This window comes from Paroedura picta, chromosome 2 (assembly GCF_049243985.1).
Source record: "Paroedura picta isolate Pp20150507F chromosome 2, Ppicta_v3.0, whole genome shotgun sequence".
Taxonomy (NCBI): Eukaryota; Metazoa; Chordata; class Lepidosauria; order Squamata; family Gekkonidae; genus Paroedura; species Paroedura picta.
Genome location: NC_135370.1, coordinates 94,506,008 through 94,520,674, shown reverse-complemented (window position 1 = coordinate 94,520,674; position 14,667 = coordinate 94,506,008). Strand labels below are relative to the sequence as shown.

At 38.5% G+C, this 14,667-nt stretch overlaps 1 protein-coding gene across 2 annotated transcripts in view; it reads right to left on the bottom strand.

Annotated features, from left to right (window-relative positions):
• Positions 1-1,161: 1,161 nt before the first annotated feature.
• COPB1 (coat protein complex I subunit beta 1) overlaps positions 1,162-14,667 on the bottom strand; it is a 30,680-nt gene continuing 17,174 nt past the window's right edge. For both annotated transcript variants that reach the window (XM_077321699.1, XM_077321698.1), the window contains exons 10-22: positions 14,475-14,621; positions 13,667-13,812; positions 12,690-12,786; positions 11,859-12,019; positions 7,715-7,835; positions 7,182-7,409; positions 6,790-6,969; positions 6,049-6,193; positions 5,832-5,951; positions 5,446-5,591; positions 4,770-4,859; positions 4,298-4,453; positions 1,162-1,499 (exon numbers count right to left, since the gene is read on the bottom strand). In XM_077321699.1, coding sequence (XP_077177814.1) covers positions 1,440-1,499; positions 4,298-4,453; positions 4,770-4,859; positions 5,446-5,591; positions 5,832-5,951; positions 6,049-6,193; positions 6,790-6,969; positions 7,182-7,409; positions 7,715-7,835; positions 11,859-12,019; positions 12,690-12,786; positions 13,667-13,812; positions 14,475-14,621 — 1,797 coding nt within the window. In that variant the 3' untranslated portion in view covers positions 1,162-1,439. The remainder of the gene's footprint in view (positions 1,500-4,297; positions 4,454-4,769; positions 4,860-5,445; positions 5,592-5,831; positions 5,952-6,048; positions 6,194-6,789; positions 6,970-7,181; positions 7,410-7,714; positions 7,836-11,858; positions 12,020-12,689; positions 12,787-13,666; positions 13,813-14,474; positions 14,622-14,667) is intronic.

Below are 14,667 nucleotides of genomic sequence, written 5' to 3'. Positions count from 1 at the left end.
GGAAACAAGTAATCCTGCCCGTGGGAAAATTGGTGCACTTAGTTTCTGCTACTAGGAATGCCCCCATTTTAGAGCTTTAGCAAATTGGGCCGGCCTGTACAAGCTGAGTCTCAATGTGAGGCTGCTTGTTAATGTGAACCCTGATTAAAACTCTGGCTGCTGTAATTTGGACCAGTTAGTTTCTGAACATTTAAGTGACTGCTTAATGTACTGCCGGATACTTATTTTGTGATTGCAACACAGAAGAAGAAAGAACCTGGGTAGCATATGTTTTCCAGGATATATAACCAGAGTGGTGGTGGGGTGGGGCAACCAAATTGGGGAATGGAGGTAGCTTTGGGTACTAACCTTATGCATCTCAGGTCAGCTTACCGATGATGTAGAGTCAGCATGTTGTAGTGGTTAAGAGCAGCAAATTCTAATCTGGAGAACTGGGTCTGATTCCCCAATCCTCCAGCTGGGTGATCTTGGGCAAGTTAGTTTTCTTAGAGTTGTTCTCACAGAGCAGTTCTCTTAGGGTTCTATCAGCCCCACCTACTTCATAGATGTTTGTTGTGGGGAGAAGGAAAATATGTTTGTAAGACACTTTGGGGCTCCTTTGGGTAATGAAAGGTGGGGTATAAAAACATCTATCCTCTTAGATCAAAGAACCAAGTTGTAATCTAAATTCACAAGAAAAAAATGGGGTGCGGAAACCAGAACATGGTTTACAAGCTTGAGATATAGCACTGCATTCACATTGCTTATGGATTTAAGGCAAACTGCTTTCCCATTAATTTTAATTAAGTGGAAGCTTCATGTGCAGGATATGTGTATGGCCTAGCACCCTCCAGTGGAATGTGTGCATACAATGCTGGGTTTGCAATGCTTGATGTTTAAACTTAAAAAAAAAAAAAAAAACAGCAATCGCAGTCCTTTACTATTCTTTTTGAAATCCTTGACTCAGCCTTCCATCCTTCCGAGGTCGGTAAAATGAGTACCCAGCTTGCTGGGGGATAAATGGTAATGACTGGGGAAGGCACTGGCAAACCACCCCATATTGAGTCTGCCATGAAAACGCTGGACGGCGTCACCCCAAGGGTCAGACATGACTCGGTGCTTGCACAGGGGATACCTTTACCCTTACCTTTTAAACAAAAAGAAATGTAATCATTCAACAGGTCAGTAAAACCAACAGATAATTTTTTTATTAATTTTGTGGGGAAAGAATACATAAAGGAGATTATACAACATGACATCTAAGAACAGTGAGAAAAAATTAAATTTTTATTGACAATGATCTTGGATTGGTGAGTAATCTACACATTATTTGCTGGAATGCATTCAGCACAAGATCAGCTTCTACAACAAAAGAACATAGAAAAATACAAGATGTTCTGAATCCGACAAGCAACGTTCCAAGCATTTAACTGTAAATGTTCAGAAGAGAGTTCTTAGATTCACAAACTGGCTTTCTTCTGAGAGAGATTGATTTTGTCTCCAAGACTTAGAGCCATTCCCTGCAAAGAGATAAAATGGTCATCACTATTTATATTACTGGCCCATAACTAATGGAACTATTAATATGTAGATTTTTTCTCTACCCACAAACCTCCATTTGTACATTTAACCTCTTATACCAAGGATTAAAAAAAATTGTTCTGATTAACATTACATGGAAATGGTTAATGGTTAATCATTCTTCTTGTAGAGTGCAGCTAAATCTACACTAACTACTATTTTAATCCTTCATCTTCTCAATTTGAATGCTGCCAGGCAAAAAGGAGAACAGTGTGGAATTGGGAGGGTGGGGTTGGGTGGGGACCCAAGCTCAGGGTTGTCAAATGCTATTATGTAACAGCATGAGCAACCAGCTTTCCATTATTGTTCCTAATACCTTCTAATAGATATACTGGATACAACCAGACATTTCAATACAGTGATATTCAGTGGTTTGGGAGCTACAAGTGGCTCTTCTCAGCACTCTTCCCCAATGTCATGAACCCCGATTCATGCCATTCAAGTTTCGTTTCTCACCAGCCTGGTGGATCCGAGGCCATAAACCTGTAAATCTGTCTGTAGGCTTCCAAGCCTCCCTTCTTTTCCCAGCGTGAGTTTTCCACTGTTGATGTATCAATCTCACTATAAGTGTCCTTGTGGAGACAGCTCAGTCTCAACAACATGGTAACAACTTAGATTAGATTCCTGACAATCTGGCGTCCTGTGAACCTACTCACCTTTAATGCCCTTTCACTCTCCCGCCAAAATGCCTTTGTGCCCCTCCCTTATGAATAGGGCTCTATATCTGCCCTGGGTTACCCATTGCTCTTTGTTATTATCAAGATCTTTGCTTAGGAAGATCTTGGCTTGCTTTAGCATTCTGTGGACTCTATTTAATAAAGCTCTCTTTGGATTTTCAACTATCTGTTGGATCTTGGATGTGTCTTCAGGCTTGGCTCAGCCTGGTTCCTGACACCCAATGTGGCACCTGTTCCATATTTCAAAAAAGTGGGCAAGGCCCTTGCCAGTGGGGCTTGAGGTTGGCAGGTGGTTCCAATCTTAAAACGCAGCTGCAGGAACAGGTAAACGGTGAGCCTAGCTTTAAAGAAACTGTTGCTTGCTGTGACTTTAATAAACAGTGGTTTGTTTTTTGACTTATATAACAGAATCATAACCACAGTTTAATTCTGGCTTAGATTCCCATTTTGTGTGGTTTTCATTAAAGCCTGTAAATCTTCAATCTCAGCTCTGTGCATGAGGCAGAATGGACATCTAAGATAAACCAGGCTTGCTCATGCCACAAACAACTGGAATTTGTTCATGGTGTCTGAATGCAGTAATTGTGGGTCTCTTGCTACAGGAAGAATTCTATTTCTAGGCTGTGTGTCAGAACCAAAGTTCTGTCCCATAGCCAAAAATCCTTGCAAAGATGGATTCCTCCAACTCTGAATCTTCCTTCATTACTCAAGATCTTGCGTTATTCTCAAGGGGACAACTGAAATTTACCACAACTAAAGAAGCCCACTAATACCAAGCACTCTGCTATTTAAAAGGCCCTCTATATCACTGGAACCACATTTATAAAAGTTTTACTTGTAGCTGTATTCCTGTTTGCAATTTGAGCAGTACTGTCTACACATGACACAATGCAATAAAGTGCTTTGAATTATGGGTTTATCCTACTACTCCACTCAGTTACAGATCACTACAACACATGGCACATCCTGCCAATACAAGTGAATCCTTCATTGACAGACTAGAAGTGCACGAAAGATACTTTTCGACACCACACTGGCATCAGAGCAAGTGAACTCCTACACCCTCCCTGTATAATTATCAGTAATCTCAGAAGTATCTTGCCTCACTTACATGGATCATTTAACCTGTGTCCACCCAAAGCCCTGTATGGCACCAAAGTCCACCCAAAGCCCTGTATGCCACCATTCCAGCTATGAATGGTCTGTGTGCCAAGGGTCTGGAGAGTAGAAGTCACTACGTGAGAATAAGTAAGGCATGAGAGGATCTGAGCCGATCAAGGATTATGTTGTAATGCATTAGGAAGGTCATTTGAGGAAGGGGAGGGGGGTTAACTATCTGTATGGGAACATCTTCATGCAGAAATAGGACTGTTTACTTCAAAAATAAAGGTCAAAATGTGGGGGTTTTAAACCTCTGATCCTATATGTGCAACAAATCAGTGCAATGGTGTATAAGCTCGGAATGCATATATACTATATCTGAATATATCAATGAATAGACTTCATTGATGCACAGTTTGTACATGTATAAAATTATTTCTATAGAAAATTTACACCAGAAGCATATTTTTATGAAAAACGTGTAAATTGTTTCACAACATATAGCACAACTTTTGACCAAAAAGTTAAATACTAATGACATGCAACTCCATTTAGTCTGAATACCTGTTCTGTATATTAAAGTAATACTTATTACAGCTAAAATATAACTGAGTCTAAGGGAACCCCCATCCACCTAAAAAGTACTTAAGGCACCTTCAGGTACCTCCAGTGTTCCTACTGATAACTATGAGACTGTGAGAAACTCTGGTAGACATTCAAAAGCCACAAAGATCTCTGGATCCCTCTTTTTTATATCAGCACTGCTTCCATTTCAAATAACAGATCTCAGTCTCAATCCTAGACAACCTTGGACATTCACTTACAAGAAAATGTGCTTAAGATCCCAGTCTCTAACATATAAAAGTTAATCAGATTACATTACGTTATATTGCAATTTTCAATCAAATTCTGAACAACCAGTTTGGAAGTTTGCAAGACTGAATATAATACATAGTTACCTGACTTTTTGCACGAATTCTAATGTGTCCGGTGACGGGAGCATCAGGGCCAAGATGGATTGGTTTTTCAATGCTAACATTTGCAAGTGCATCTTCTCCAAATATAGACCGTGCATACAGATTGGCAGCCATAAAGCCACAATAACCAGAAAGAGCCTGGAAGAACAACAGATATTTCAAACACCTTTCAAGAGCACTCCCTCCCTCCAAAACCTTAAAGCACATCTAAACAGGACAAGTTTTAAACCTGAAGCCTTGTTTGTTACAAGCATTTTCAGCTGTACATTTTTAAAATATATATTCTAAAAGTAAAATATGTGAGGTCAGTGCAGAAGCACAGGGAAATAGTTTAAAAACCACTCTAATCGTCAGTACACTCTATTCAAACAATATTGGATATCAAAACAAATAATTCAGTGAAGTAACATATGCCGCTTGAATCAGAGCCACAATTTATTAGCAAGGTTCCTACCTTCTCAGGAGTAAGACATTTCATATTGGTTGACTTTAGTATATGTTGTAGGTATTCATTCAGATCCACTATGTTTGTGTTCACTGTAACCTTGAAAAATGAAATTTAAGGACTCACATTAAGAAATATTGGTACAAATCAGTATTTTTTACAGGCCTGCCATAAGTAAACTCACTCGATATTCACATAGATTAAAACAATCTGTAAATTACAATCTATAAATTTAGAGCCTTCTGAAGTTACACACTGTATAATAAAGTGTCATTATATATTTCCAGAATATTGGAATAAAATAGTCCAGGCAACTCAGAAGTTCTTTAAAAAGCGCAACCACAGCCTGCAAAAGAGCATTCTCAGCTGCATGGAGTATATCCATGAACTAACAGGCAAGTGGCCCTACCTTGCAACAGAAAACTTTATGATTCTGTATTACTGTTCTGAAACTTCCGACAATTCTTAATGATAATCATTTATTCAAAATTTTATCTTCCATTGTAGAACAACTACAAGTACTGTCTCAGACCCCATTACATCCCGCTATTAGAGATAACCACTATCCTTCAAAGTTTATACATTCACACTGTACACTATTGGAGTCAAGCTTGCAGATATTTTCAGCTGCATGGCTTGCGAATAACATTTAAATGTGCCAAATAAGACAACAGATAGAGCTCACTTTGTTTTCCCATTCAAATTCTGCCCACATCTGGCGGAACTCTGCATCTGTACAAGTAGCTGGTTGGATGTAATCCATGATGTCAATGTGGATGTCACTGAGGACAACGCAGTTTCTGTCACTGGCAGCTCCAGAAACGTCATATACTGGAAAAACAGATCAGCAGGCAATGAGCCAGGCTACCCTTCTGAGGTTGTAGGACACTGAACCCTTTCAATATGGAGCAGAAAAGTAATTTTGAAAACAGAATTTCCTACTGCAACAGAAACTACCAATTAACAGTAGTTCAGTTTATGAAGTCCTCCATTATGATCATATTCTTACAAGAACAAGTTAAACATATCACACACTTAAGACTCTTGAATTAAATAAAATACGGTGCTTACCAATATTACCAAAAATTATGCCATTCTCTGTAGAAGCTACTTTCACATTAGCCTTAATATTGGCAAAATCATGTGGAGCAAGTGTTAAAGGAGAAGGTTTTTCCACAAGCTTCAAGTCACCTGTTCAAAACAGTTTGAAAAACAGTGCTTAACAATGTACAAGCAAATGGCTGGATCACAGGCAAGTATTTATGGGTGTCTCTGTTGGGTTATTTACCTAATGTAGCTAACTCTAGAGTGCAGTTCTGCAAAGTATCACCAGTTTGATTTACCACCAACACATCCAGCACAATATCATATTGATTGACATGAACATAAGCTTCTGCATAGACTGGATCTGAGAAGCCTGTCAACTGAGTGACCTGTAAAACACAGAAATTAAAGGTTAAGGAGCTACTGGATGTGGCTGAAAATAAAGAATGCTACCCAAATGTTTGAATTGCTGTGTTTGATTTTTGCTAATTGGTAAAACTCTTCTACAGTTCAGACAGCAACCCAAATATTAAGTTACTCTCTCTAGAGTTTGCTTTTGTAAACAGCCCTTTTGGGAAAATTATAATGCAAAACACTCCCATGAACTAAATTTCCACATGTCTAATATTAGTTATTAGTATTATTCAGTAAAACAATTGCTGTTAAACAGTTTACACCAATCTTCCCCGTTCATGGAAATGTACCCCATTTGCAGATTTTCATCTGAGGCTTTGGTTGCTTGATTACAAAGTAACAATTATACATAATCATCTAGGAATTCTAACAAACCTCAAGCACATTTCAGAATCTTGCTTCAATACAAAGGTAACTAAAACATTAACAGCCATTAGGGTAGTTTTATAGAAAGCACATTATTACATACAGGACTAATAGGTCAGTTCTAACTACTTAAACATGGCAAGTGGAAACAGTGCACAAGTTATGGACACAAAGGTTGTCTGGGAATAATTAGATTTAACATAACCTTATTGAGTTTGGAAGCTAGCGGATCAGCGGCTTCTTTTCGTTGTGTGTTCCCCATCGCTGCTAAAAGACTCAGCTGAAACTGATCCTCCTTTGAATTCATTTCATTTTTAGCAGTAAGTTGCATAAAAGAAATGGGATCATCTGGCTGAACTGTCACATTTCTCTTCTCAGACTCTTTCTGTGGCGAGGAGGAATAAAAATAAGTTATCCCTACACATGAGTGACAAAGCAGATCTTTTATTCAGCTCCCAGGGATTCTGACCTGCTTATAATGCAATCCTATGCAGAGTTGCCCCACTGAAATTACCTGGAGCAATTCTGCAAGGAACTGCAAGGGTTAGTCAGGGCCCCTAGCAGTGTGCCAAGTACACAGGACATCAAAGAGTTCACCTTTTGAGAGAGTTTCTCCTCTTCCAGCTTAGCTGATAACATGTGAGAAAGGGATTGCCTACACTCCTTGTTGAAAATGTCATTCATAAGAGGGGAACATTCAGAGAGCACTTTCAGGCACAGAGAAATCCGATCCACATCATCATCTGTGATTGGCTTCTTGGGAAGAGAGGACTTGCCCAAGTGGAGAATGGTGGCCATGACCAACATTGCCTCAGCAACAAAAGACTAAATGAGGAAAGGAAGAGAGAGACAATAGTATGACATTTCCATAATGGCTACATGTTCCTAATTCCAATGATCGCAAATTGTATTTAAAAACAGACTGAAACTTGGCACACACATTGTGTTGAAGCTGAAAGGATTATATGCAGTGATCTGTTGTCCTGAAACCAAACTACATAGTTTAACGCAAATCAGGCAGTCAAGAACTTATGCTGACTCAGATGCTGAGTAATGGTCAAGAAGTAGTCCATTAATGGTCTACTTGTAAGATTTCATAAGGAACAAATCTATTCAAAAATCTAACTTGCATTTTGTTTCTTCTTATCCTGAAGCAGAGTCACGTATCGTAAAGCAATCTTGGTCAAAGTGGTGGCAAGGGAAGCTGCAACAAAAAAGTCTCCATCCAATAAGAACCCTCTCAGTGGAGGTCTAGAAGGAAAGACAATCATGAAATTTTTAAAAACACTTCTTTAAATCCCTAAAGAGTCCTACTTCAGGCTTATCATATTGCTTGTTCCCACAGTTAGTATGATCAGATTTCAAAGGAAAGGATTCCTTTGCTGATACCTAAATAGGCTTTTTATAAATCAGCTAGCTATACTTCTAACCCAGATTCCCATAAATTATAAATATATATTCAATAAAACATATTATTAAACAAGAAAATGTTACCAAACAATGATTATCCCACCCATCCAGCCTGCACCAAAATGATCAATCCATACAGATAAAGGGGAGGGGGAGGATAAAGAGAGGGAACAAATCCATATACATAAACATGGGAATTCTGAATAACTCATATTTGGTTACCACAATAGCCTTCAGATTACAGACAGTTAGTGACAGATGATTTTCTATTTTGATGATGCATCAATTAAAATTTGATAGCGTCAAGGGTGCATTGGCTAACTTCTGTGTTTCAGCCTTATCCAAAATGGAGCAACAGGAAAGAAGTATCAGCATTTATAGAACAATTGTGCTGATGCCTCAATTCTGGAATTTGCTCCTTGCAACTGTTTTCCAAGTGGCTGGCTTGTTAAAAGCACTGGGTGAAACATGTTTCATTTTCCCAGGCATTCTGTTCATTTTGGTCTTCGGTATTATCACTCACTTATTCTGCAGTCTTACAATTTTATTATTTGGTTTGTTTGTTTGATTTATTTATTTATTTATTAGATTTATATACCGCCCTCCCCGAAGGCTCAGGGCGGTTTACATTAAACTAATCAACAATACATGATGCTTTTATGATGCTTTTACATGATGCTTTTATGTTATTTTAGTAACTGCCATAGCTTCTGTAGGAAAGTATGCTATCTGCTGATGCAAACTGATTTTTTCAAAACACTGTTCATTGCGTTTAATTAGTTTTTGGTTTTAAAGATGTATATGGTTAAGACAAAGAGCCTCTTGTGGCGCAGAGTGGTAAGGCAGCTGTCTGAAAGCTTTGCCCATGAGGCTGGGAGTTCAATCCCAGCAGCCGGCTCAAGGTTGACTCAGCCTTCCATCCTTCTGAGGTCGGTAAAATGAGTACCCAGCTTGCTGGGGGGTAAACGGTAATGACTGGGGAAGGCACTGGCAAACCACCCCGTATTGAGTCTGCCATGAAAACGCTAGAGGGCGTCACCCCAAGGGTCAGACATGACCCGGTGCTTGCACAGGGGATACCTTTACCTTTACCTATGGTTGTCTTAGATGCTCTTTTTAACAGTGAATACGGACTGCGTTTTGAGCAAACAAAAAAGTTCCCACTTGTGGCCCATATAATTAATTGTACCATTAATCTTTCCACTGAGAAATAAAATGAGTATGCTGTGATAATTTCATCACCTATTAAGAATGAACTCAGCAGTAGTTTCATGCTACAATTAACACCATACTGCAATTTAGGTAACGGTAAACTATCATATGCAATTAAAAGATAAGGAGAATGAAAGTGGAAGACTGTAATTACACATATCTAAATTTGGAATAAATGATATACTCACACCATGCCCATTTATGATCAAGGGCTGCAGGAGACTCCCCCCCCCCCCATCTAAAACCTAAACTTCCACTGAACAGTCTGAGGGGAAGCGAAAAGCTGTTACAGCTGTTTCCAAAATGCTTGCAAAAAATCTGCACAAAGCTGAAATAGGTAGATGCAAGCACAGAAAACTCTCTGAATTAGTTTCACTTTTCTTGTGTAATGTTCTTGAATAAGCAGAAGAGTCTTTCTGCATGCAGAAAGCGGCCTTTGGATTCAACACAATGGCTTGGTAAATCTCTGCTGACAGAAAAGATTTCCATCAGCAGAATGAGACTACTTGCCCTGTCTGCCTCCCCCCCCCCCGGCAGCCCAAAACAATCCCTCATTGCATGATGGAAGAATTGGTAAATATCACACTCTTCTTTCACTGCATTTGTTTCCCCCCATGGGATTCAATCCAGTGCTTTTTGTTATCACAGAACTTTTGCAGATGATCATGGAAGATCTGAAATTAAGTACAAAAGCTATGAAAGTATAACAAGCAATACTGGAACTACGGGCAAAATGATATGGAACAAGTCCAAATTAAGGCAAGATTATCCTTTATATTTTAAAGGCTAGGCACACTTCTGCAGCCACATATAATTAAAATGATGGCAATAGCCTGACCAATATTCAAGGTTAAAAATTTCTATGCAGAGCAGTGGTTCTCAACCTGGAGGTGGGGATACCTTTGGGGGGTAGGAATGACCCTTTCACAGGGGTCGTGGCAGGGTAAGCAGCTTGGCTGGGTGGGGGGCGCCATCCACACAAAAGACTTGTGGGGTAGATCGAGATAGAATGTTCGTCTGTCTGGACCAGCGGAAAAGAGCAAGATTGGCATGGTGGGACAAGAGGCTGAACTGAGCTGAGAAACCCCGGAAAAAAACAATTTGTATACAATCATGAACAATGGATCTGCACGCCATTGGTCAATTTCAGTTTAATTTCTGTTAAAGAACACTTGCATAATTTTATGATTGGGGCGTCACCACAACATAAAGAACTGTATTAAAGTGTCACAGCATTAGGAAGGTTGAGAACCACTGATGTCGAGTCATCATTTCTGCATATCATAATTCTGGAGAATGTTTTTAAGATAGTTACATGTATTTAATTTACTGAGAACATGATATTTTATCCTCTTTCCAGATACTTTTATACTACATTTCTATAATTAATGCACAAAGTTGTGGCAGACGTGGTTTAAACATATAACTGAACAAGGATTCAAGGATCCATAACTATCTGCAGCTCCCTTTTTCATATGCAAACCTCACACATTTCCTATCCCAATTCATCAATACATGTGAACAATGCCATTTAAGGTGAAAATGCTCGGGTATGCTCTGACTTCTTTGGGAACCATGGTTCTCAGTGGAGAGTTTAGACAATTACAAGTTTCATGTTACACTGGTTTGGAAACAGGCCCCAGGTAATACTAATGCAAGGAGGAGTGACTACACATGAAAGGGTAAGTTATACATAGACTTGTGGATTACCCCTATTATTTATTTATTTATTTGATTTCTATGCCGCCCTTCCATAAGGCTCAGGGCGGTTTAGAAATCCCTAGTCTCTAAAGGTCCTCATTTGCTTGTACAACTTAGGTATACTGTTATTGCCTTTCTAAAGTATAAGGCAAGAAGCAGCCCCAATGAAAAGTTTCATATAAAGCCATATTTTACTCACACAATGAATCTGAGTATTGAAAAAATCTAAAACTGGACCAAAATTATTGTGTTAGGGATGAAGCTGGAAGTGGGGGGGGGGGGGCATTCTAATCACAAGGAACAAAACTTCCCCAGGGGCAAATATCATCTCAAGCCTGGCTGCACAAAATTAAAGTCACCCTGTCCTAATATAGAATTAGCTAGCCTCGAGCTGGAAATTACAGTTTGTTTTTCAGAAGCAGCTGGGCCCATCAATGCATGCTTTTCAGAAGCAACTTTGCTCAAGCTGGAAACAACTGTTTGCTTTGTAGAAGCACTAAATAAGTGCCTGGGACTACTGCTGACCAGTGTGAACTTACCATTTGCTGCCAACACTGTGCTTTTGGCTCCCAATGTCTGATAAAAGACGGAAATGCCCTCAGGAACTGTATAATAAGGGTCTGTCCCTAGTAATCCCTTGTCAACACTTGCTGTATCTTGCTGAATTAAAAAAGCCACATTTCTCTGGGTTTTCTCACAGAAAAAAACTGCTGTAGTCTGTACAGGTAAGTGTCATTACTGGAAGGTTATCTGATCAGAAAGGATGCACTAACACAGAGCACACATTAAAGCATGGGGGACAGCTAAAACACCAAGAAATATAAGCAAAAACTCATTGGTTGTGATTCTGCTTTAAAGAAGCAGATTCTTGTGAAGAAAAAAGAATTTGAGACATATTTGTTCTTCATAAAATAAGCTCCAGAAGCAAAGACAAATGTGTTAATTAATCACCTGTCTTCTTCCTTTTTGGAAGGTCTGGAACTACTAAGGGCACTCTGTGTAGCATAAGTTCCCATTTCAGTAACCAATTTTTGGGTAGGGCCCACAGTGATTTCCTCTTCAGGTTTCAGCTCACCGGCTTCTTTCTTGATTTCAGATTCTACTATTGGGATCTGGAAATGAATAAATAGCAATATAGTTCAATCAATAATCCAGATTGTCTCAGATTCTCCACAGAAAATCTACTTTTAACATAAATGTAGCATAATTATATTTAGCATAATTACATTTAATGCTGCACTGTAAGCTGACCCATAAGATAATACATAACATTTATACAAAGTGATTTCCATGTCAAAAGACTTTCTACTGATGATCTTGTTTTCATTCTTATGATGGCCCTGTAGATCTGCGGAGGGAGGGGCTGAGAGAGATTGCCTTGCTTAAAATATCCTAAGGATTTGAGGGAGGAATAAGATTTGAAATGGACCTTATAAATATTTGCCATAGAACTAACATTTATTTCATGATTCATGAATCAGAGTATCAGAATATTCAGCAGTGATGCTTTGAGTCACTGTCTATTTATGTTATTTACAGTCAACCTTTCTCACTAAGATTCAAGGTGGATTGCATAGTGCAAGTCAAATACAATCAACAGGAAATTCTAAACCGTTACTAGCTTGGTATAATATTTCATTTCAAAAGTACATAGTCTAAAAATGCATCTTCAAGAGAGCAGTAACCACCACTGATCTTAAAATGCTGCATCTTTCACAGGTATATTTTCTTTTTTGAACTGTACAAAAAAAGGGACAACATTTTTTCGTGGACAATACATACCTCCCCTAGTGATCGACGAACTTCTGTCATTACACTTTGTATATCTTCCTTTGTACTGCAGTATTCTCCCAGGATCCAAAGTGCTCCTCGATAAATTCTACAAAACAAAGTTAGAGGCCAGCATCATTACTGAAATGAAAGATTTCTTTTGTACTGTAATGGACTACAAGAAAAGCAACATTCATTTCAGCTGAAAGGAGCTAATTCAAAGCTTGTCAAAGTATATATTACTTAGGTGAGCTGCAAATTGTACTCCTGTCTTTTTGCCAAAGGTGAGCAGCAAACTGCCCACTGGCAAGCAGAAAAGGCAGAACCTTGTTCTTCTTCCACCACTCTTCCTTTGCCAAAAGCAGAACAAAGACCTACAACAACTGCAGAGATGCATCACAGGCCTTTTAAAGGAGTGGGACTCTGAAAGTAGATCTGGCAGCCGTGGAAAGGAAACGAGAGAAACAAGAACATACAAATAATGGATAAGCAGTCACTAATAATAAGGACATAACTGGGTTAACATATTTAACTTGGATTGGAGCCATTCTATGCTCCCCAAGCTAGTATATGTAAAATCAATGCATGCATCTCAATATCCCTTACAGTTTCTCCTTTAACAACTTAAATTGCTTTTTAAATTTTGAAAATTTAGTTTCCACCTTAACTTTATAGTTTAATATTAAGCACCCTTGATTCACAATATGTTCATTTGGTATTAAAGAGCAGTCAATGTAGCTTCAGTGATTTTTAAATAGACATGGGTTAATTTAATTACCCTGTGAAGTTTGACCGAGACTTCATCATCAATGCTACTTGTATGATAAATATGAAGGCAATGCAGTTGACAGTTACACATAAAAGCACTGCAACTGACACCAACAGTTTAACCCAGTAGAAAAGCACCCCCATGTCAGTAACTCTGTAGATATATAATCATCTTTTAACTATAAGGAGTAGTACATGATTGAGTTGCACGGTCAACATACTTGACAGATTTAATAGCATGGAACACTTCCAGCATCTTCTCTACGATAAGTAATCTGAGATTATCAAAACGCTGAATGGCTTCACGCACAAACTCCAACACATCAGCAGCTGCAGCTTCATTGTAATCACTGAGGAACTCCATCAACTAGGAAAAAAATATGAACAAACTGTGGCATCATACAATTTGAAAGAGATGATAACCATCACAGAAAGATACAAAATAAAAGCAAACAAGATTCCTATCAGAGCTACTTCTGAACTTCATGGATCTTTGGGCTCAAGTTTCTCTAACACATTGTTTGACAGGGCAAACTGAACAAGGGGATGTTTAGGAATCATTCACCAGTATCTTCTCATTGCACAACTCCCATTAAAGTAGGTAGACCTGTGTCAGGATACAGAAGGTAATATCACCAAGATATCAGAAATTCCCAGGAAACTGTTCCTTTTGCTAAACTGTAAAATTTCTCTTCACCTTTATATAACTGAATTTAACAAAACATACCTGTGTCTAGCCATATTATACATGCAACTTTTAAAGCCAAAATATTCTTATAAACAACTTATTTATCCTTCAATCTACTTATGTAACTATACCTTTTTCTTTCTCCTTTTTAGTAAATGAGAAACTATAGCTAATTTACAGATCAGTTAAACTAATCCAGGCTAGAAAAAAAATCTGATAGATAACTATCTTTACAAAGGCAAAGATCTCCAACAGACTTACTTGGAATTAGTCCTGAATGACAGGTCTAATTCGGGTAAGTTTATAGAAGCTTATTGTAAGAAGAATTTTGGAATACATACCACAGGAATGACATTTGCAGCCATGTCAGGGAACCGAACACTACAAGAATGTAACGTACGAACAAGTAACTGTCTGTATTTATCCGTGTCTTCATGTTCTGTTACATTATTTGTTTTAATTACTTCTTTCTTTAAAACTATCACCAGCTAAGGGAAAGGGGGGAAGGGGGGGGGAGAACAATTACCAATTAGT